This window comes from Hypomesus nipponensis, chromosome 24 (genome assembly GCF_054491055.1).
Source record: "Hypomesus nipponensis isolate SF chromosome 24, ASM5449105v1, whole genome shotgun sequence".
In the NCBI taxonomy this organism is placed as follows: domain Eukaryota; kingdom Metazoa; phylum Chordata; class Actinopteri; order Osmeriformes; family Osmeridae; genus Hypomesus; species Hypomesus nipponensis.
In genome coordinates, this window is record NC_140384.1 from 8,111,698 (window position 1) to 8,135,461 (window position 23,764).

General features: G+C 48.6%; 2 protein-coding genes across 2 annotated transcripts; one reads left to right on the plus strand and one right to left on the minus strand.

Moving 5' to 3' along the window:
* Positions 1-1,326: 1,326 nt before the first annotated feature.
* Positions 1,327-6,404, minus strand: foxn4 (forkhead box N4). Its single transcript, XM_084690373.1, has 9 exons — positions 6,325-6,404; positions 4,009-4,190; positions 3,419-3,531; positions 3,039-3,149; positions 2,708-2,835; positions 2,510-2,606; positions 2,190-2,397; positions 1,690-2,079; positions 1,327-1,577 (listed from the first exon to the last, which is right to left on the minus strand). Exons 1-9 carry the CDS (start codon positions 6,402-6,404, stop codon positions 1,327-1,329), a joined length of 1,560 nt encoding a protein of 519 aa, XP_084546499.1.
* A 5,369-nt stretch (positions 6,405-11,773) lies between these two features.
* Positions 11,774-23,738, plus strand: myo1ha (myosin IHa). The gene is made up of 32 exons (XM_084690372.1): positions 11,774-11,856; positions 14,990-15,148; positions 15,237-15,352; positions 15,467-15,665; positions 15,810-15,890; positions 16,008-16,187; positions 16,457-16,555; positions 16,693-16,806; positions 16,903-16,974; positions 17,076-17,195; positions 17,283-17,350; positions 17,454-17,559; positions 17,917-17,997; positions 18,144-18,235; positions 18,640-18,734; positions 18,838-18,884; positions 19,203-19,283; positions 19,628-19,733; positions 20,024-20,141; positions 20,406-20,519; positions 20,656-20,732; positions 20,815-20,883; positions 21,021-21,105; positions 21,249-21,411; positions 21,610-21,693; positions 21,835-21,928; positions 22,362-22,417; positions 22,572-22,707; positions 22,800-22,870; positions 22,995-23,092; positions 23,194-23,293; positions 23,432-23,738. Exons 1-32 carry the CDS (start codon positions 11,851-11,853, stop codon positions 23,456-23,458), a joined length of 3,114 nt encoding a protein of 1,037 aa, XP_084546498.1. The 5' UTR covers positions 11,774-11,850; the 3' UTR covers positions 23,459-23,738.
* The last annotated feature ends 26 nt before the right edge of the window (positions 23,739-23,764 follow it).

Genomic DNA, 23,764 nt, shown 5'->3' on the forward strand with positions numbered 1-23,764 from the left:
CTGAAGAGTCCAGTAAGATTTCTTTGTACTAACCGCCATTTATTATTTTTTTTGTCGTCTGTTAGTACTGATGAAAAAATTCCTGTTACGCCCAAAACAGTTCGTTAGCTAGTATGATTTCAGTACATGTCACTTGAGAGCTGTAGATCTGGACTTAACCCTCAATGCCTCCCAAATATATATTTGGGTCATTTCAATCAATGAAAGAAGTTAGATTGACAGGTGCAGGTATGACTTGATACTATGTGTTTCTTGTGTTATTTTTGTAATGGTTAATATAATGTATGGCTGTTGTTCAACTCAGGGGAATAGTGAAGCCAGTTGTTTTATAGGCTAAATGACTGATGGCTTTCTGCTGCCTTACTTTCAATCAACACATACTCGTTGCTATGACAATGTAAAAATATCTAATCTTACGTTGCTCTAAAAAAAGGTGGTGCCTATAACAGAATTATTTCAATGAAGTGTCAGTCTTGTGTACCCTTGTATATTCTTTTATTGTGGTTGGTGTATCGATCATGATGTACAACATTCTGAACATGTTAATCGCAGTGAATTAAAAAAAAGATTATCGGATGTATGGAATGCAGTCAAATAGTAATCAAAGGCTCTCAGACAACAATCTGAGGTAAATGTTTGCAAACACTGGCAACTTTTGAACGAATGCTTGGGTAAATACAGTTAAATCAAAGCTTTTTTTTTCTTTACGGATAGGCATTTGGAACATACATACACATATATACAGCAGACGATGCTTGATTCCTCAGTCTCACCAGCCTCCATTTATAAATATAAATTAAACATTACAGTAATACTGCCTAGCACAATACAACAGACTTGACAGAGAGCTACACTACCATGGGTAGGCTTGCCAACACAAAGGAGCAGAAAGTACAAAACCTGGTGTCAGTCATCTGACAACAAACGGTATGGACCTACGATATAGAAGAGTTCTGGAGTCTTAGCTAGGCATAGTTCCACCAGAGAGACTACAGTGGTTGACATCATGAATGTCATTTTTATTTATTTGTAATAGTTTAAAAAAATTTACCTTTTCAAATTGATTTCAAGCTGTCACTGGTTTCTCCAGTTTTGTGCTTGTGGGGATTTTACTCTGTTTGTGGTTTTAATTAATAATTTTGCAGACCTCCCAGCCAAAGTAATGACTTTGGACACTGGGACAAATAGTACCTGGTTTCTCAGTCAAAGATGTTTTTGGCGTCATGATGAGCAAGGGTGGGGGGAGGGGGGTCAATAATCAGAAAAGCACATTTTGGATTCTTCAGCTTCTCTCGCCACTGTCCTGGTGGTGGTGGTGGTGGTGGTTTAAAGCAGGGCGATGGGCTTGCTGTTGCCTGGCGTGCCCATGTACTGAGAGGAGAGGGACTCCAGGGAAGAGTAGGAGGCGTAGAGGCCTGTCACCTGCAGGTCTGAGAAGGGCAGAGCGCCCCCGCTGGAGCCCGGAGGCAGGCCTGCCGTCCCCAAGTCACAGTCAGACAGACGCAGGGGTGAGTTACTGAAGGTGCCCAGGGCCTCCAGGTTAAAGCTGTCGTCCTTCATCTCCTCCCACAGGTTACCTGAGGAGAACAACAAAGAGTCGTCATTGGCCGGCTCTGACGGAACAGCTACGGCAGACTGCGACAGACGGGGTCTGTAGAGAAATATTTCTAACGTGCATTTCACACCCACCTTGTAGAGCAAAGTCCATGATGCTGGGGTCCAGCGCGTCCACCTCTGTGTTGTCGCCGTGGAGACTGTAGAAGTCGTGCGGCTGTTTGTTGCCGGGGTGCTGGGCGAGGGGGCTGTGGGAGAGGTCGGACACGGCGTGGAGGGGGGGCGTCTGGGCCGGGGAGGGGGACATGGGGGACATGGGGGCCAGCCGGGCCTGGGCCTGGAGGTGGGCCTGGAGCTGCTGGTGCTGGTGCATGGGCAGGCACTGCAGAGAGAGGGTGACCACGGGCTGGGGAGGGCCGTGGGCAGGGTGGGTGGAGGGGCAGGTGGGCAGGCGGGTCATCCCAGGGTCCAGGTTCTTCCTCCTGCAGCTCTCCGGACGGTCCGTGATCAACCTGTCCAGCTCATCTGGGAAAAGAACGAGACAAAGGCGGAGGTTGAGATTCAGAGGCGTTTCTGTGGGAGGCTGTATTCACCCCTGGTCGGCTGTGCGCGCCCCCCTCGCCCCCCCTCCTGACCTGGGTTGGCCATGCTGCGGCGGATGGCGGGCAGGTCCTTGCGTTTCCACTTCTGCATCTCCTCCTCCATCTTGTCGATCTTGGCGGGGTTCAGCGCCCACAGGCAGCCCTTGCGGGAGGAGCCGCTCATCTTGTTCTCCACCTTCTCAAAGCATTTGTTCAAGGACAGGTTGTGCCTGACCGAGTTCTTCCACCCGTCCGGGGCGGTCTTCAACCAAACACGAGAGACACAAGGGTTTAGATAAGGTCACCTTGCCCTCACGCAACACTTCATACCCTGAGCTTCCTTTCATGATGCGGCGCACAAGGCCTAGTCTTACCTTAAAGTAGGGGAAATGCTCCTTCATAAAGCTGTAGATCTCACTGACAGGAAGACTGCCGGTCTTGCTGTTCTTCAGAGCCATGGCAATCAAACAGCTACAGATAGACCGACAGGGACAAACTACATTGGTATCTGTTGGTTGTTTCCATGTGGATGTTGCGTGCCGTATGGCAGAGTGTCCAGTGGGGGAGCTCACCTGTAGGAGTAGATGGGCTTGGGGAAGGACTTGGGCTGCAGGTCCTGGTTCTGGGGAGCCAGTCGGGGCTGGGTGAACAGGCTTTGGTTGTTGAAGGAGACGTTGCTGTAAAGCCCAGCAGGTGAGCACTGGGGAGGGAAGGGGGGGAGACGGAAGGAGGGAGAGGGGGGTGGAGGAAGGGAGTTAAGGGGGATAAGGCAGGAAGGGGAGAGGGGGGTGGAGGAAGGGAGTTAAGGGGGATAAGGCAGGGAGGGGGGAAGGAGGGGGGGAGAGGATTAGCATGTCAAAATGATGAAGTCTGTATCTAAAGCCTGCTGAGGGGTGAGGTTACCTGCTGGCCAGCCTGCGAGAGGGAGAACACTTGCTGTGGAGTGGGCTGGTAGACAGAGGTGGGGCCCTGGAACCCAGGAGAAGCCTGTCCATTCATAGAGTATGGAGACATCTGTGGAACACACCCCTGGCTGACTTAGCATACACTCACCGCAAACTCAACTGTCATATCTTCGGCCTGGACTTCAACTACAACTGTATCTTATGTCTGAATATCAGTTTCCCCCTGAGGAATGAATTATAAATTCCTATTCTTCTCAGCTTAAGGTCCAACACCATTTTTGCTGTGTAACACCTGACACATTTAAACAGACTCATTTGGGTAGAAAACGTTGCCACATTGAGATCAGAGTTGAGCATTCTCGGAGGTGGGCGACTTACGCTTCCGCTGTGGACGCTGCCGACGTTGATGCCCAGAGGGCTGTGCTGCATGTTGCTGTGCAGGTGGATGAGGGCTCCCTGGCCCCCGGGCATGGTCATGCTGGTGAGCTGAGCTGTGGGGGAACACAAGCAGGTCACCCTCTTCACTGGCCCTGTCGAGCCCTGGTCTAGCACAGGTAGCGTTGTAGCAGTTGTTTTGAGGTCGTAGAGATCCGAGCTTGGTTGTAACGGCATTCTGTGTTTCCAACTGTAAAGGGTGTTTGTATTCCCAGTGGTGGCCGTCTAACATCACAGGTCTGGGTTCTTGTGGTTTTTTTGTTCCGCAGGCAGCCCCACCCTGGTGTCTGCCTGTCAGCCTGCTTGTCATCTGTCTGTTTGCCTGCCTGCCTGCCTGTGTCTGTCTGTTTGCCTGTCTGCCTGCCTGTGTCTGTCTGTCTCTGTCTGCCTGCCTGTTTGTCTATCTGTTTGCCCGTCTGTCTCCCTGTCTCTCTGCTTGTCTCTCTCTCTGTCTCTCTCTCTGCCTGTCTCCCTGCCTGTCTCTCTCTCTGCCTGTCTCTCTCTCTGCCTGTCTCTCTCTCTGTCTGTCTCACCTGTCTGTTGCTCCAGCATGCTGGAGGGCCCGTTGGGATGGCTTCCTCCCGCTCCTCCTCCTCCCCTGCCGTCCACCATCTGCTGCAGCCGGGGAACGTCCACGGAGGTGAGCCAGGACAGAGACTGCAGGTCCCCAGGGAGGTTCTCCTCCCGCAGCTGAGAGGGGTCTGTGGTCAGGAGTCTGCCCGGAGGGAACACACACACACACACAGAGGCTCAATGGCACACCCTGACAGTGAAGCTGCCGTCTGCACGGGAACTCTCAACAGTTGGTCATTCAGAAACCCCTAGCAGGGAGTCAGGAGGTGCTGGGAGACTGGTGAAAGCTACCCAGGCTTTATCTGATTTAGGATTAAGAAGATTAAACAAAAGTGCAATACTCTTTTCTTATATCTGTACCCTTTTCATCAACATGAACACACACACACGCAAAAATATACACAGTGTTGCAAAATAAGGAATATTTACTTGGCCTCAAAATATACATTCTACACTCCTGGATAATTCTTCTTGCTAGATGTTACCTTAGTTATGTTCCTTCATACATGTAGTACATTAACAAAATCAATATACAGATTTTTCTAAAAGATCTCTGCTTAGTCAGAGCATGGGGGAGTGGCGATCAGCTTGCGGCTATTATTTCTTTTCTACAGAGGAAGAAAAGAGAGGAATCCTCTTGAACCCCCTCCAGTCTTCTCTCCACACACTTACTGTGGAGAGGGTTCAGTAATTGGGGTCGCTATGACAACACTGACTGTAGTACACCCCCCCCCCCCCCACTCGTTCCCCTTCTTCTTACAAGTCCAAATAAAAATCAACCCTACGTCAGGTGACCACATTTCCCCTCCAACCATTGGCTGAATCATAAGTAAACAACGCACGGGATCGTTTGAAACATGGGATGATGGCACATGCTGGCTGTAACAGTTGGCCTCTTGTCTATTGAAAAATGATCACCTATTGTGTCCCAAACGACAAATCTGCCCAGTGGCACGTGGTCCCATTGTTTCCTCCAGACCCTTCCTTGATTGTCTCAGCCGTTTTAACCAGCCCTTGCATTAATCTGTTGGAATGACAGCCCTCATACAAGAGGGACAAATAGGATGCCATCTGCTTCCTTGTCCCTTTCCAGTCCCTATCCTGCTCCCTCCCCCCCCCCCCCCCCCCCCCTCTTCAGTCAACGGGCCCCTGGGGGCCAGGGGGAGGGGCTGGTGCTCGTTGGAGGTCAGGTCACAGTGCTCGCTCACCCTATCACCTGGGGACCTGACATCAGCTGAACAGGCACCAGCACGAGTCCTCAGACACCTCGCATGCGCCAGTCTGAAGGGTCATAAACAGGCGGCTCGTGCGGCACTGAAACTCAACACCACATGTGGCATCACCTGTGTCAACTTGAGCTTTGAAGTTTGAGTCATCTTCCTTGACACACACACACACACACACTTACATACACACTGACTTGTGCGACCAAAAATTGCACAGAGACGGGCAGTCTTGTTTTGTCGGAAATATCTATACTGGGAATTCAAGATTAGTTGTTTACACAACTAATCTTACATGTGACTCTACACAAAGGATGTCATACGCAAACAGTGCGTGCCTTTCTAGTTGGGACCGTTCCGTGCACACAACACCTTTATTGCTACTTTTTGGGAAACCTCCCTCTCTCTCCTCACGCCCACGATAAAGAAATTGCTGGCTGATGCAAGGCATGTTGAGCTGGTGCCCCCGTCCATCATCCAGACGCACGAGCTTTCCCAGAGGTTAAACACTTAGTATCCCCCTCCTCCCTCCTCCCTCCTCCCTCCTCCTAATTGGGAGCTACTTCTCTCCTCGCTGGTGACCCGGGGAGCCCTGTCTCTCCCACCCCCCACCCCTCTGTCTCTCCCCGGTCTCCCCCCCCCATCTCCCCCTCAGCCGTCCCAGTGCAGGAGGTTTGTCTCTCCATGTGCCGACAGCAGCAGTGTAAACAGAGCTGATGGTTTCTGACAGATCCATTCAGACTGAAAATCATTTATTCTTCAGTTGTTGTTTTTTTTTTTCTTCTCTCTCTTTCTTTCTCTCACTGTCTCTCTCCATTTCCAGACACCCCTCCCCTTGACAAAAAGAGCTGTCCTTCCACCTTCAGATTATACATAGTGAAGTTACACAAAGTGTTCCCTGACAGAGTTTTGAGTTTAGTTTAGCCTATTGAATATACGTCAAGGAAATGTATGCACAAAGGATAGCGCTTTCAAGGATGGAAACAAATTATAATTGGGGAGAGTTTGGATGTTTCTATTTAGGAAATTAAATATTTGCAACAAGGGCCTTACCTGTAGTCCTGGGGAGAAGGATGGTGACCAGAATTTTCTATAACTCCTGACATCCTATTTGTAATTCCACTTTCTATCATGTCCTGTGTTGTTTGATTTATCTGCAATGCAAAAAACTTTTTAGAAATGTTCCTAAATAGAAAACACTTGATCCAATCATACTCCATATGTTTTTTAATAAAACATTTTGTAAACGTCATATTGTTTTTTAAACAGCACACTGATCATACTACATATCTGCTAAACTGATCTGATAAGCAAGTGCCGCGTAAACATATTTATTGATAATTTGATCAGTCCAAAGTAGGTTACGAGAATGATCAACATTGCTTAGTTATTATAGATACCATTATATGTAGGCCTATTGTTGTTTTCAATTCGAATAGAGTGTCTCTAAATTTGAGACGTATGCAGAAACCAAAATGGCCTATTCTAATACATATAATATATATGTTACTATTATGATGAGTTTTAACATTTTCCCACTTGATTCCACTTTTAAATCTTAGACGTCGCCCCCTTTTTACGCATCAGCGACTTGTGCTTGCTGAAATATTCAAATTATAATATTTGTTACAAATTATTTACTCTGCCATGATCACGCTATAGGTAAAATTTAAATAAACTTACCTGGTTTGAATAACGCGAAGAAAAGATTAGTGGATGCTGTTCCCGTGTACAGTATAATGACTGACCTGCACTTGTTTCCCCCAAAACTGTTTTTAAATTTCCCACTCTGGAGCTGTCCAGCAGTCTGTCATGCGCAGTGCGCTTTCACGGACCCTCTTGTTGCTGAGAGGGCAGGATCCCAAATGTGACAGGAGCCAATCTAACTGGTCGTGACAGTCCCACTGAAGACTGCACACCGTTCACACATAGAAAACGAACTAAAAGAGAACAACCTGAAGTTTCTGCTCAATTGCATTCGTAGTTATAGAGTGAGTTTGCAGGCTAACAACACCTCCATGCATTTATTTGTACATTTTTCCCTATTAGGTCCATCTAGGTTTTGTGCAAGAAGATGACAGTTGCAATTTCATAAATAATTGCATAACTTTTTGTCCAGTAGTCGGTTGATCCTGGCAAATAGTTTGGGACTTCTCAAAACCCTAGATTTAAATGCACTGTCTGATAATCCAACGTATTAGAGCAAAAAAGTTGCCTAACTGAGAACTCATTCTTTATCAACAGAAATACTTTTAAAGTAATGCAAATAATAATAAAACCAAAGATATAAAAGAGCCAAATCTTTTACGTTCCTTTTAGATTGGAGACATTCCAGAATTTGTCACCAAGTTCCAGTTTGTAATATCCCGATTATTGAATCCGTTTTTCCGATGGTGTGTGCCGCTACTTGTGGCTTCAAGCGAATGTGAATTTTTCAGAGAGTGCTTGTTGACAATTTGTTTCCCCGCCGTTGCACCCGCGTTTTTTTCCGTAGTGCAGCGGGAATTGAGCCGGGGCGGCGCGCACGGGCTGTAGCCAGGGGTTGGCTACACGAGCCAAGAACACAACAGGCGGTAAAGCTGACACTTATCATGAGAGGGTCCCCTGAATACACCTCTATCTTACTCTTATTTAATATAAGGAATTCAATATATGATTACATTGGAAATTCATCAAGGTTTTCTACACAAATGTTATATTAGTTGTAATTTATTTATTGTATATTTTTTGACTGACTCTTTATAATATATTCATTCAGTATGTTTTTCAGATGGTGTTCTGTGAAAATAAAATTGAGAAAAAATCCTTTAATTCTGTGGGGATAGAGCCAATGACTGCAGTGTCAACCCCATGGGACACTACAGATGGTAAATCGCCCTGTCACAATGGACACAATCAATGATTACATGCATGAACGTAACGGACAAAATAAGACTGTCCCACAGACTCAACCTCTGTAGGTCCTAGAGCCCGTGGAGTTCACGGCTCTTAGCCATGGAGCTTTACTCCACAAGTGTTCTGATTGGAGGCCCAAGTCTCCTTTCTGACTCATGCATGTCTATAGATGTCTGACCAGACTATTGTTCTAGACAGCTCTCCCATAAGTATGGTATGTGCAAACATGTGCAGATATTACGGGTGAGATATTCCTATGAGTGGTGTTTAACAAACCAAAGAGGACACTGATGTGACATACACGCTATTGTCTACTTGTTGAATTTGCACAATGTCTTTTGTTTTTCAGAGTTGGGAGTGAAACTCTAATTACAAAGAGTAACCAGCTAACAGGAGATATAGTACTGTGAGAATCCCTTATAAGTCAGTTAGGCACTAAAGGTGATTACCACAGTAGTAGAAACAACCGCAGTTGTGTTGGAAATAGTCCCCGGGCATGAGGCGTACGTTTGCACGCAACCAAGTCAGGCCACCAAAACAAAGTAAAGCTTGTGTCCCTCCTGCAGGAGACTGCACCGTCCCAGTGAATGACTCCCCATGGCTGAAGTGTGAAGACATTCCTCCCTCCGACTAATGAGCAAAAACAACAAGATGGAGGCTCAGTAATGTTATTGTCTTCCATTGTGTCTGTTTACCAAAAACACTGCTGTCCTCCAGAGAAGGGGGTCACCTCACCCCTCTAATCTGCCCTGCAGGCACAGACAGTGCCCTCCAGGATTCCTAGCAGAATCACTGCCAGCCAGTCTGACCTTCTGGCAGCAGAGGAAGTGGCTGTCTTCCATACTTATCCAAGGTGCTGTATGGAGGGTCCTGGCCAGACCTTTGTTTTCTCTGATGAGGGTCAAGCCTGCTGGGGCTGTGGGTGCAGATGGCGGGGCTGAGGGTCACTGTGTCAGCTCTGTCAAGCATCCGGGTCAAGGGGCTCCTGGTCAAATAAAAAAGTCTGAGGAGATGAATATTTGTACTTTCTGTGGGTTGGTGAAAAGGTAGTGAATGGTCTTATGTTGACGCTCCTTTTATGGGGGCATCTTTTCACTGGAACGCTTTTGCAAACGAATCCACGAGGCATGCGGTTGTTCTGGTCCGGAGGTTAGTGACCTGGTCAACTTCAACAGTGGCCGGAATGTTCTTGAAATGTTCGAGGGTCAGAAGAATGTCAAACGACAGTTAGGCGAAATGCAGTTTGCTTTGAGTCTGCACCTATCAAAGTGCACCAACACAACAGCTGTCTGTTTGCATCAGGCGGGGAGAGGAGGATGAAGGTGGGTGAACTGCAGGGGAGACAGGCTATCCCATTGATGAAGTAGAATCACTTTCTGCAGATTCCCTCACTGGTCAGTTGTCTGACACAGTGCTGGTCTAAACTCCGCCGTCTAAAAGCTCATTCCGGACCTCTTTCACTTTGGCTTTTGTACTTGAGGATCATAGAGACTTCGTCTTAAAGGTTTGGAGAGGTCAATGGTGTTGACCTTTGTGTGACCCGGGTGAAGAGCATGTGCAGTGTGCTGGGTAAAAGACAGGCCTTTTCAACAGATCAAAGGGTATGTTGGAGCAAAAGTCCTTTTGTCGTTCTCCTGGGATTCAGCACACATGAGCCTCGGGGCGTGGCCTCACCTCCAAGGAACACCTGAAGACAGGTAGGGCATTCCGGAGAGTTGCAACTCATCATTTCAAGGCTCTATATTTCTGCCATGTTGGTTTTGAGGGAACCAAAAGGAAGAAAAAAAAAGGAACTGTTATAGACTTCAGATTTTATTTTTACATTTGACATTTTAAAGTAAAAATAATCCATTTAAAACACATCTTTACTAAGACATGAGTAAGAACTAAATGTAGAATGTTTTCTTGAAATGTTGTGAACATAAAGAAGAGCTTCTGTGGAGTGTGACCTCACTGACCCGTCTCCAGGGCTGGGGTAATGATGAGGCCCGGCTTTCGCTACGCTGCTGGGAAATTAGGAATAATGGACTATGAGAGAGTGGGAAAAGGAGAAAGAAAGGAAAAGAAAGAAAAAGGGACAGAAAGAAAAATTAGAAGACCGGTGGAACAGAGAGGAGGAGAGAGAGAGAAAGAGAGAGCGAGAGAGATAGAGAGAGAGAGGGAGAGAGAGTGAGGGAAAGAGAATAATAAAAATAGGGGACTTGCCGGTAATTGTCAGATGAGAGTGTTATCATCAACATTCATTCTCAGCATGGAATCCATAATGGCAAAATCAACCTCTCTGACTCCTGTGTAATTGGATTTGCCGGGTCTCGTGCTGAATCAAGACTCAGGGGGTAGCGCAAAGCTTGTTAAGATTGGACAAGCATTGCTGGGCTGAGGACTGGTGGGGGCTACCGCCAAAAGTAGCCTTGACAACTTTTTGGAGTGGCGAGTGAATAATTAAAATGGGCTGAACATCGAGCTGAATATCCATCATGTCGAACTTCACTGGAATGCAGGGAAGCAGCTCGGAAGACTGTAAATAGATTGAAACTTGATCTATTCTCTTGTTTGGGTCATCAGGCCAGAAGAAACAGATCCCTGTGTTTCCCAAGTGGGCGTGTGTTTGGACCTGCGGGTTACCAGGTTACTGAGGTAACCAGGTTACCACACTACCACTCCTTCTAGGTTTTTCCTTGTAAGAGGCAATGAACAATGCTCTGGATTGTCAGCATTGATCTTGTTTACTCTGTTGCAGCAGTTTGCATCAATCATCTGTCAATCTTCGTCCAACGTTTCTTCAGGGTACAACCACACTGATCCTGTATCATTTAAGTCAGTCGGACCACAGGACTATGTTGTGCAAACAGTTTATGGTGTCTGACATCAATCTTCAGTCAACCGTTCCAAACATGCCCAGTCAGCGACAGTAGGCTATTCAATGGCAAAAAGCCAGCAATCTAACTCTTGAATCCAATCTCATTGCCATCGAATTAATCTCTCCATCAGGGCAGAGAGCTCTGAGATTTGATATCAGCTCGTCACCAATCTCTTCCTGGAAGAAAGGGAGGGCAGTTTTCAACAAGCCAGTAAGGTATCCCAATCAAAGATCAGTAACCAGACCTAGGCTCTCCATGTGGAGGGTAGCAGAGGTGGTTAACGTGCCACTAGGAAGCCCGAGAGAGCGGGAGAGGGAGCGAGAGCGGGAGAAGGAGAGGGGGTTGTGTTGGATTGTGTTTCTGCATCTTTGTGTTACACTCAGTGAAGCACTAGATACCCAGGTGAGCACTGAATAAGATCTCCCTGTCTCTCCACCCCGCAAGACATGAATGATTAAGTACCCGGCCCTCTGAGTCCTTAGCCTGGGTCAGTTGGCTCTGCTCTGGGGTGAAGGGAAACACAGGTACTGTAGGCACTGTGGGTTCAGACCCTGCTGGTTCTCTGCAGACGGACTGACTGACCGTATGATGGCCGCAGACCACGCCAGGCTGTAATTCAAGATTTCCTCGCTGTCGGATGTTTCCGGGCTAACTGTCAGTCGTTCATCTGTCCCTCCTCAGGGCCTGGGTCTGTCTGCGCCCACTGGAATGGAAAGATTCTGGACACCTGTCTGATTTCTCTGCGTAGAGGAGAGACGCTGCTGCTGGCTTGGATGTCATCGTCAGAGCTTCACTGAACACTGACCAAGAAAATAGTTGAAGAATGCAGGTAGGATCAGACGTTTCGTGGCATTTTGAAATGTGGCAGGTTTTGTCCATACACAGGATGGACACCTACACCCTTAGTCAGCTGAAACGGTGGGATTCCACCTCCAGAAATAATCTCTCAGCTGTTTGATTGTTGCACTTGGTTCTGAGAAGGCATATTGTGGGTGGGAGCAGCTGCCTGTGTGTGTGTGTGTTTGTGTGTGTGTGTGTGTATAAGTAGGTGTTGCAGAAGCCCAGTCAGTGTGGTGGAGGCCAGACAGATTGCTTGTGACAGGCCTAGAGGCCTCTCCTCTGGAGGGGCACAAGAGGATCCAGGGGGGTCAAGTGAAGTGTTTCCAGTGTGGGGCACGGCGGGCGGAGGGCTGAGCCTGGACACCTGGGCCCTGCTCTGGCAGCCCAGGGTCTGCTGGTGTGTGTCTCCATTCTCCCTCTCCTGCCCTCCCTCGCTCCCTTTCTCCGTCCTGCCCTCCTTTCTCTCTCTCTCTCTCTCTCTCTCTCTCTCTCTCTCTCTCTCTCTCTCTCTCTCTCTCTCTCTCTCTCTCTCTCTCTCTCTCTCCGTCCTGCCCTCCTTCTCTCTCTCTCTCTCTCTCTCTCTCTCTCTCTCTCTCTCTCTCTCTCACTCTCTCCCCCTCTCAGCCGGCCTCCTTCCGTCTTTCCCAGGGATGAGGTCACTGTGTGTCATGCGACATCGACACTCGAGACCACGATGAGGGACCATCTCTTAATTAAAAGACAATCGGTTGGAGTCTGAGCAGGCGAGGCCATTCACCTGATCTGACAATGAGTGATTGGCTCCACGGCGTAACCGATATTTACCCTGTTCTGTCTTGTCTCACAGTAATGTTTGATAACTTTACGGTCACTTTTGTTCTTTGCAAGATGGAAATAAGGAGAGTAGAGTATAGCTGAGAAGAGTAGAGAGAAGAGTAGAGTTGAAGAAGAGTTTGTGTTGTGATTCACATACACATGTTGTTCCTGCTGTGTGCCACTGTCCATACTACCAGTCATGATTAGGTATGACAGGTCGGTAGTCTGCACTCCCCCTGCATATTGTGTGCTGGCACTGCCTGAGGGAGAAGTTTGTTCCCATGAAGAAAGGAGGTGTCACAGATACCCCACACCAGCACCACTACCATCACATCACCAGATTGATTCTGACGTCTCAAATAGGGTGCCTTCAATGATATTGTTCACCTGTCTCATTGGCTTAAAGTGGGGGGGGGGGGGGGGGCGGGGGGGGGGGGGGTCGGGCAGGGGGTTATTGGTGGGGATACGGGGGTGAGGGCTATTGTTGAGGAGATGGGGTGAGATTCGGAGGGTGGGGGTCTGACAGGTGGAGGGAAAAAAAATCTCTCATCCGACCGGCCCCCTCCATCCTCCAAGGGGCCCCGTGTGAGCAGAGTAATGAAGTCCAAATTACAGCACAGGACTGTTTGGAACAAGGTCCTATTGTTCCCTGTCAGGGCACACTAAATGACTGTCACAGCAAGCAACGGGGCACGGACCGTTACTGCACTATTTAGTCTGTCCCGTTGTCTCAAGACGGCCTCGTTTCAGAGGTTCTCAGATCAGACAAATACTAGCCCCTCCTTCCCACCCTCCTCTACCCTCGCCCTTCCTCTGTCCAACCCCCGCCCCCTCTTCACCCCAAAATAGGGCAAATCTTCTCCATTGTGTTGCGACTGCCCAGTGTGAAATTCACTGTGACGTTAAATGTTTTCTAATGAATAATTACTGAATGGATACGCAGGGGGAATATGTGTAATGGATTGTAGACTGCATTTTAAAAGCATCTTTTTTGTCTCTGCTCCGTGGTATTTACAGGACAAAAACACTTGGCCTTTCTCTGAAGAAACGGGGGCTTTGGAGCAGGAGGGAGGGGGGGTGGGGGGGTGTAGGGGAGAAGGACCCAGGGCTTTGGAGCAGGAGGGAGGGGGGGTGGGGGGGTGTAGGGGAGGAGGACCCAGGGCTTTGTGTCAATTAGATCCAATGGATTATTTTTTTAGATGTTTTACAGAGAGAGTTGAGAATCAAAGGACTTCTGCCTTCCAAAGGAGAAGAAAAAACACACACACACAAAAACCAACAAAAGCTGTGAAAACCTTTGGTCCAAGTGTTGGTGTCGAGAATGCAAAACAGATTGGTGGAATTTTTCCCACTATGCTTCCCTTGGAAAAAGAGAAATGCCGGTGAGGTTGTTTGGGGCTCCCCTTCTCCCGGTTGCCCCCGGTCTGCGGTGTGTTGTGGTTGGGGTGAGTGAGCTCCGGATGGTGGGCGTCTGGCCAAGAGCCCCATGTGCTCCAGAGCGTTCATTAGCTCCTGTCTGCTCCGCCGGGTCGTCCGCTCTGGGCCCCGCATCAAAGGCCAGTAAGGCCCTGGTGCCTCCTCCCTGCGCGGAGCTACCGGAGAGTCCGCCTGTGCCTTTTTCTGCTCAGCGCTCCGCCAACAAGCCCCCTGCAACTTGACCTAAATCCCCCTCGTTGGACCTGCGTGAATGTCCTCGGTTCTGACGTGCAAATGTAATTGAACTGTTCTCGCGTTAGCTGCATGCACGGAAAGAACTAAGTTGATGAAGTTATTAACTGTGTGTGACACAGGAAGTCATGAAAGCCAGTGCGTAAGGCAGGATAGCTTGTGGTTATTGTGTGACCGGGAGAGAAAGATTTTAGCCACACGATCATTTATTGCCTCATCTCATTAGTCTCGTTGAAAAGATGACACAGCCACTCTGTATATCTGATAAATACAAAGACTTTGTCTTACAAGTGAAACTGCTGGTGAATGTGTGAAGTAAAACATCAGCACACAACCAGCAGGAGGCATAAGCCTCAGGGTGGCAAAAATCTGCTATCAATTTTGGGGGGGACAATTATATGACATTTTCTCAAGAGCAATTCCTTAGGGGGACACCAACATGACTGCTGTAGAACACATAGCCTATGTTGTAATATGTTAAATGTACATTATTAATATTATTGAAACGTCCTTATGTTTATGTTTATGAAAATGATATTCTTTCCAGGATGGGGGGGGGTCGTGTCCCCCCTGTCACCCCGGGATTTCCGCCTATGCGTGTGCCAATCTGTCCGTCCTGTGCGGGTGACGCTTCTCTGCTTCCGTGTGGTTGTCCGCAGGGCCGCGAGGCGAGGGGAGCTGGGGGACAGCTGGACATGGAGGGAGCTCTGGTCGCCAGGGACAGGGTGGGCATCCAGGACTTTGTCCTTCTGGACGAGACTAGCGAGACAGCGTTTATGGACAACCTGAAGAAGCGCTTCACTGGTGACCTCATCTACGTGCGTCCGGGAAACAAACCAGACAACGAATGAAAAAAAGCCGACCCGTCGGATCGGCTGATTTTTGACTTGTTTGTCTCTCATGTAGACCTACATAGGCACTCTGCTGGTGTCCGTGAACCCCTATAAGGATCTTGACATCTACAACAGGAAGCAGATGGATATCTACATGGGCGTCAACTTCTTTGAGCTGCCACCGCACATGTGAGTATGTGATGGTGTTTGAGCACGTTGAGGTGCATCATTTGATCACCACTCATCAAAGTGCCAATCTAACCCAGCATGGATCGCTCTCTCCTGCTGTGGGTTTCTCTCCAGATACGCCCTGGCAGACAACGCCTACCACACCATGCTGACGGAGCTCAACAACCACTTCATCCTCATCTCCGGAGAGAGTGGTGCTGGGAAGACGGAGGCCTCCAAGAAGATCCTGCAGTACTACGCTGTGAGCTGCCCCAGCACCACCCTGCTGGACAGGGTCAGAGACAGGATGCTGGTGTCCAACCCTGTGCTGGAGGTCTGACTGTCCTGCACACACACACACACACACACACACACATGACACACACACACACACATGACACACACACACAGCATGCAGTCCTGTGCTTACATAAACACACACACCATATGTCATGTCCCTCCATGTTCCTCCGCACAGGCTTTCGGCAACGCCAAAACACTGAAAAATGACAACTCCAGCCGCTTTGGAAAGTACATGGACATCCAGTTTAACAGCGAGGTAAGCTATAGTATCCGCTCCGACAGCAGTACAGTAGCACGGCTCTAAGGAGCAACGGCAGCGTAAACACTGTCGAATATAAATTCAAATCTTAAAAGAACTGCCTGTTTGACGCAGGGGGATGCAGTGGGGGGTCACATCCTGAGCTACCTCCTGGAGAAGTCCAGGGTGGTGCACCAGAACCACGGAGAGAGGAACTTCCACATCTTCTACCAGCTGGTGGAGGGAGGAGAGGAGGAGCTGCTTCGACGCCTGGGTCTGGAGAGAGACAGCCAGCACTACAGCTACCTGGTCCAGGTGTGTGTCCAGCGGCTCTGAGACCCAGGGCTGGAGCTGGTCTGCTGGGGATGATGTGGAGCTGGTCTGCTGGGGATGATGTGGAGCTGGTCTGCTGGGGATGATGTGGAGCTGGTCTGCTGGGGATGATGTGGAGCTGGTCTGCTGGGGATGATGTGGAGCTGGTCTGCTGGGGATGATGTGGACCTGGTCTGCTGGGGATGATGTGGACCTGGTCTGCAGGGGATGGGTGCTGATGTGGGTGACACTGTGCTGCTTCTCTCTGACAGGGGGAGTGTGCCAACGTGCCCTCGATCAACGACAGGAACGACTGGAAGACAGTGAAGAATGCCCTGCAGATCATGGACTTTGACGAGAGGACCATGGAGGTGAAGTTACACCGTTTATGGAAGATATTGACGATTGATTCAGTGCAATATTGATTGTTATCGATTTGATATTGATATTATTTAACCATACCACACCATTTGTGTGTGCCTATGCGTGTGTGCATGTCTTCATTCAGCATCTGTTTGGGGTCATCGCTAGCGTTCTCCACCTGGGGAACGTCCAGTTTGAGCCCGACAGTAAAAGCTACGCCAGCTTGGACACCGATGCAGAGCTCGGCTGGGTCTCCACGGTAACCCTCGCCAGCTTCCCCTCTCTGACTTATGGTCACCTGACCACAGCCCTGGAATCCTCCTGAACTACAAAACCATGTTTTCCTTTCCTGCAGCTGTTGGGAATCAGTGCTCGGGTGCTCCAGGAGGGACTCACCTACAGGAAGATCGAAGCCAAAACCGATGAGGTGATGAGGGGGGCATTTTAGCCAATAGGGAGCCTTGTTTTGGAAGGAAAAATCGAGATCTTGAGATCTGTATGTTTGCGCTTGTGTTCTTCTCCAACCAGGTCCTGAGCCCCTTCACAGTGGACCACGCCATCTACGCCAGAGATGCCCTGGCTAAAGCTATCTACGGTCGCACGTTCACCTGGCTGGTCGGTAAGATTAACGAGGCTATGGAGAACAAGGTGAGGAAAGACAGGAAAGAGGAAGTTGCATTTGGGCACATCCTTGTTTTGTGTCACATGACACATTTACCGATTCTGTGTCTTCAGGACCCATCAAGAAAGACAGTGATAGGGCTGCTGGACATATATGGCTTCGAAGTTTTCTACGTGAACAGGTGGGTGCCCCATGCGCTGTGACCTGCTTCTCTCTCCGAGTCGGATCAAAACACACCGTAACGGATTGAGAGTTGTGGTCTGAGGTGTTTTCCTCTCTCGCAGCTTTGAGCAGTTCTGTATCAACTACTGCAACGAGAAGCTGCAGCAGCTGTTCATCCAGCTGACGCTGAAGGCTGAGCAGGAGGAATATGAGGCAGAGGGTATTGAGGTAAACGGCAGCTCTTTACATTTACATTTAGTCATTTAGCAGACGCTCTTATCCAGACCGACTTACAGTAAGTACAGGGACATTCCCCCCCCCCCCCCCCCCCCCCCCGAGGCAAGTAGGGTGAAGTGCCTTGCCCAAGGACACAACATCATTTTTGGCAGACCAGAAATCGTACCGGCAACCTTTCTGAGCAATAGCCCGATTCCCTAACCGCTCAGCCATCTGACTCCCCAACTTTCTGAACTCTCACTCTCTATGAAATTTAATTCAGCTATTTATTTATTTTTTATCATCCTCAGTGCTTTGTGATTGATGAATGTGAGACCTGTTCTATCATTCCTTCCCTTACCCCCTCAGTGGGAACCGGTCCAGTTTTTCAACAACAAGATCATCTGTGACCTGGTGGAGGAGAAGCACAGAGGCATCATCTCGGTTCTGGTGGGCGCCATCCCATCGCACCAAAAGTCCCGACACTCAATCTACATTTTTTGCTACTGTCACATCATGCATGTTTACATTCGTCTTGGGAGGAGTGGAAGCTGGACGAGGAGGAGGAGGGGAGCTCATGAAGTTTGTTCCCCCAGGATGAAGAGTGTCTGAGGCCGGGGGAAGCGACAGACCTCACCTTCCTGGAGAGACTGGAGGAGAAGATGGGTTGTCACCCGCATTTTGTCACGTGAGTCCCTGGTCGCTTTCCTAGCTTACAGAGATACCGTGTGTACACAACCTCCACAACACTCTACATCTCTGTTTGGCTTTGTCCGGCTGGTCATCCACCAGCCACTTTAGTTCGATACAAGGCTCCTCTCAATGAAACAGTGTAACTCAAACCTTCACCTCCCCTCATCACTTAAGTCCAAATCCTTGGGACATTGTGCCGACGGATAGCTTGTCGTCACCCCCTGTGAGTTGACAGAATAGAAGGCTTAGTGTCTATCTTTACAGCCCGCCCTCCCTCCCTCCTCATCCCCCTCTCTGTCTGTCTGTCTGCACGTCTCTGTCTCTCTTTGTTTTCTATGTCTCTCTGTCCCTCTCTGTTTCTATGTCTCCCTCGGTCTCTCTCTGTCGCCTGGACTGCAGGCACATGCTAGCGGACAAGAAGACGCGGAAGACCCTGGAGCGAGGGGACTTCCGTCTCCTGCACTACGCCGGGGAGGTCACCTACTGCGTTGTAGGTAAAACACCTTCCTCGAGCCTCTGGACCATCTCTTGACCCCTCTCACCATCTCTCTCACACATCCTCACGCTGAGATTATCTCTGGTTGTGTTTCCTTGAAGGGTTTCTCGACAAAAACAACGACCTTCTGTACAGAAATGTGAGAGAGGTAAGAGTGTGTGCGCAGGTGCCTCAGAGAAGATTACGTGAGACCAAGATGTGGGCAAGGGAGGGGACTCTTTTCAATTGGTTCCTCAATTATTTACCCTCCTGTAGACTTTTGGTAAATAATACAGGAGGCAAATGCCGTAAATCTGCTCGATGAGTCTTGAGTATCTACTTAATGGTATGTGTGTGGGCGTGAATGTTTCTATGTGTGTGTGTGTGTTCATGCTTGAATGTTTCTGTGTGTGTGTGTGTGCGTGCTTGAATGTTTCTGTGTGTTTGTGTGTGTGTGCTACGTGTGTGTGTCTCTACCGCCTCCCAGGTGATGCGGGATTCTAAGAACACCATCGTGCGGGAGTGTTTCTCCGGCCTGGAGCCAGACAGCAGGAGGAGACCTGAGACAGTGAGCAGGCTCCAACAAAACACCAACAAAACACCAGCAAAACACCAACAAAACACCAACAAAACACCAACAAAACATCATCAAAACACCAGCAAAACACCAACAAAACACCAGCAAAACACCAACAAAACACCAGCAAAACACCAGCAAAACACCAAGAAAACACTGACAAAACACCCACAGAAAAAACAGCGTTATGTTATTGAAATCACTTCATTTGATCCATATCCTTGAACCAAACTTGCAGTTTTCCCCACTCTGTCAGGGCCAGCCTGGTCCTTGACCCCCACCACGTGTGTCTGACACCCAGACTGTTGGGGACCGGCTTGTCTGTTTATCCATAGGTGGCCACGCAGTTTAAGAGCAGTCTGCTGGGGCTGACAGAGATCCTCATGGCTAAGGAGGCCTGGTATGTCCGCTGCCTCAAGTCCAACGAGTCCAAGCAGCCAGGTCAGCCAAGTCACTACCTCCTGCCTCTCCTGCCTCTCCTGCCTCTCTCCTCGCCCCTTCAGCGTGGCACGACTAGCAACTTCTATTTTCCTCAATAACACCTTCCCCTTGTCTTCTTCACACACACTCACTCACACACACACACACACACACACTCACTCACTCACACACACACACACACACACACTCACTCACTCACTCACTCACACACTCACTCACTCACTCACTCACTCACTCACTCACTCACACTCACTCACTCACACACACACACTCACACACACACACCGCAGGACGGTTTGACGATGCACTGGTCAGACACCAGGTGAAGTACCTGGGCCTGGTGGAGCATCTGAGGGTCAGGAGAGCCGGCTTTGCGTACCGACGGCGATACGAAGTCTTCTTAAAGAGGTTCCAGAGATGACATCTCACTCACAGCATCCATCACTGACCAATCTTGCTATGCATTATGCATTATATCTCTCATCACTATTATTACATACATAGCATTTACATATAGTATATCTTTATATTATATCTATAGTCTACATTATATCTATATACTAAATATCTAGTATTACATCATTACTGTTGTGAACCTGGACAAGAGCGGACCTTACTGGTCCTAATGGTGTGATGGGGGTGTATGACCACCCCCACCCCCCCCCTGCACAGGTATAAGCCCCTGTGCCCAGCCACCTGGCCCCATTGGCATGGAGTTCCCAGCGACGGTGTGGAGGTGCTGGTCCAACACCTGGGCTACATGCCTCACGAGTACAGCATGGGCCGGTAAGACGTCCTGGTCTTCTCATGACCTGGATCCTGGCCAGGCCTGGTCCAGCCTTCTCCTTAAGCCTCTGGGGTTTCAACCACAAAGGAAGAATAACGTTCACACCTTTTTTTTTTTTCTCCCTTTTTGCCTCAGAACGAAAATCTTCATAAGGCATCCGAGGACGCTGTTTGCCACGGAGGACGCCTACGAGCGATGCAAACATGAACTAGGTATGTCCTTGAGTTCAGGTTCATCAGACAGTACGCAGGTTTATTATTCAACTGTTTTCTAAATAACACGCTGATACTGCAGCAACAAGGCTCCAAGCCAAGTACAAGGGCTACAGGGCGAAGGGAGAATTCAGAAGACAGAAGGAAGCTGGTGAGTATAGGAGACATTTCCATCATCTGAATGAATCGAAAGGCAAAAGACATTCGACAGACACAATCCGAGCTACGAGTCGACTCGGCGTGATCTGCTTGACTGGACAAAGTTACAGTGTGCGTTCTGTCCTTCAGCCACTAAGATTGAGACTTGCTGGAGAGGAGTCCAGGCCAGGAAGGAGAAGGACAGGAGAGCTTGGGCCGTAAAGGTCATCAAGAAGTAAGAGACACCCAGCCAATCACCATCCATCACCCCACAACCAGATCTAGACTCCTCCTCCATCCCCCCATTATGGAAGGAACATTCACACCAGTTATGATACAGACACTACTGTCGCTGACCGATCCTTTTTATCACCCCAGGTTTATTAAAGGGTACATGACCAGGAAGGAAGCCAAGACAACAGACAACTCAGAATATCTAGTGTTTGTCCGACAGAGCTACCTGAACCGACTGAAAGCCAGCCTGCCCAAGACGGTTCTGGACAAGACCACCTGGCTCACCCCTCCACCTGTCATGCAGGAGGTACTGCTACCTGTGTTTTACCCCAGGCTGATGGTACTGCTGCCTGTGTTTTACCCCAGGCTGATGGTACTGCTGCCTGTGTTTTACCCCAGGCTGATGGTACTGCTGCCTGTGTTTTACCCCAGGCTGAGGTGAGGCTTGTCCCTCGACACCCCGGTCGAGGATGAGCCTCACACTCCTCTCTCTCTCTGCCCACAGACCTCCGAGATCCTGCGCCAGCTCAACATGCGTCTCATGGTCAGGAAGTACGTCCGAGGCATCACTCCGCAGCGGAAAGCACAGGTACGTCCGCACGAGGCCTTGAGAAGGACAACTCGTGGGGTTGCAGACCCCCAAGCTTGGCTGCGGCTGTGGAGTCTCACTCTACATGCTGCCGAATGGAAACATCATGTTTCCAATGTGTTTTTTTCTTATCTTTCTCAGCTTCAGCTGAAGGTTATCACCAGCGCTATCTTCAAGGGGAAGAAGGATAGCTACCCAGCCAGTGTTGCTCAACCCTTTCTGGACACCAGGATCAGTCAGTACAGGAGTTGAACCATTTAAACCATTGACATATATTGCACCCTTGCCATTTTTGCACCCATGTCATTTTGCACTAAGCACCCTATTTGTATTTTTGTATTTTTTTTAGATTCTACATTATAGCTATTTTATACTTTAAATGTATTTTATTCTACATACCTCTCCCCTTACTATTAGTTTGTATTCGTTCATTATACTTTGCACCTTTTGTATAGTATAGTTAGACTTAAACTTACATCACTTATTTAAGATTTACTCCTATACGTTGAATGCATGCCCCTTCCTGCCAAAGTAAATTCCTGTGCAAACTTTCTGTGCATCTGTGCAAACTTTCATAGTGATTAAAACCCTTTCTGATTCTGATTCACACCATGCCAGCACACTGTTAACAATACAGTCTGACCTATCACACCATATTCTCTTCCCAGGTGAACAGGACATAAACATGAAAGTACTGCAAATGATTCGCAACGAACGCATCAAGGTAACTCATGTTATTTGAATGGTTTTGTGTGTACCATAGCAGTCAGAACAAAAACAAGAGCTGCTCTTTTCCTCTAGCTTCCTCTGCTTGTACGATCCATCTCTACCTCGCTCTCTCTCCTTCCCTCTTCATCCCCCTCTCTCTCCACCCACAGTACAGCGTCCCTGTGGTCAAGTATGACAGGAATGGCTTCAAGCCCAGAGATCGACAACTCATCCTCACCACAACAGCGGCGTACATCGTGGAGGAAGCCAAAGTCAAACAGCGGGTACTGTACACCACCCTCAGAGGTGAGCGGGGCTATTTACCTGGGCTTGATCTCATGAATGCTGTCACCTTTTCAGGCTGTACTGACCAGTGCGAATGTTTGTTTTGGATGCAGGTGTGTCGGTCAGTAACTTGACTGATAACGTTGTCATTTTCCATGTTACATGTGAGGATGTCAAACAGAAGGTAATGTGAATCCACCTCTTGGACAGGTCATCTGTCTCTGGTCATCTTCATGTTTATCCTCGGTTCATTTGCTGTCATGTTAATTCCATGTGTGGTGTAACTTTTGTAATTGACTGCTCCTTAGGGTGACCTGGTCATGCAGTGTGACCACTTGTTTGAAATGTTGACCAAACTCAGTGTGGTGGCTAACAAGCAGGGCGTCATCAAAGTGGTTCAGGGAAGGTGAGGTTCAGAAGGTGAAACCACATTCTCAGAAGCCACCGGGCCGACCCTTGACCCCTGAGTGAACTTGTCATGTGCTGTTGTTGATTTTTTTTTTCCAGCATCAAGTGTGAATTCCAGGCAGGGAAAGAGAACACTGTGGACTTCAGCACTGGACAGGAGCCAATGGCGTACAAGGCGAAGAATGGCCACCTCATGGTGGTGAGGAATGGGTTTACCTGGGGGGGGGGGGGTCAAGAGGTTCAAGGTGTGGTCAGAGGTTCAATGTGTGGTCAAGACTTCCAGTGCTTTTGGAAGGGGTCAGATCAGTAAATGAATGTTGTTTTTCGGTCACTGTAGGTGTCGACTCGTACCAGAGCACGATGACCTTGATGACACCTGCGACCAGCCTTCACACCTCGCCCACTTACTTGGCTGGATGTTCGTCATTTGCGTCAATCGGCCCACAATCTGATCCATACAATTTGTAAGCTCAATGCAAGGAACTTTTACAATACACATGGGTGGTGATTCCTCTGTCGCTGAAGAATTAGCAGTTAAATTAAGTTTTGTATGGGGAAATAGATGTTAGAAACTACACCATCTCCCTTTGTAGTTTCCAACTACAATCTTCATCTTTCACTAATTTTATAAGATTATATATCAATGTAACAGCTATTTTTAAAGCCATAT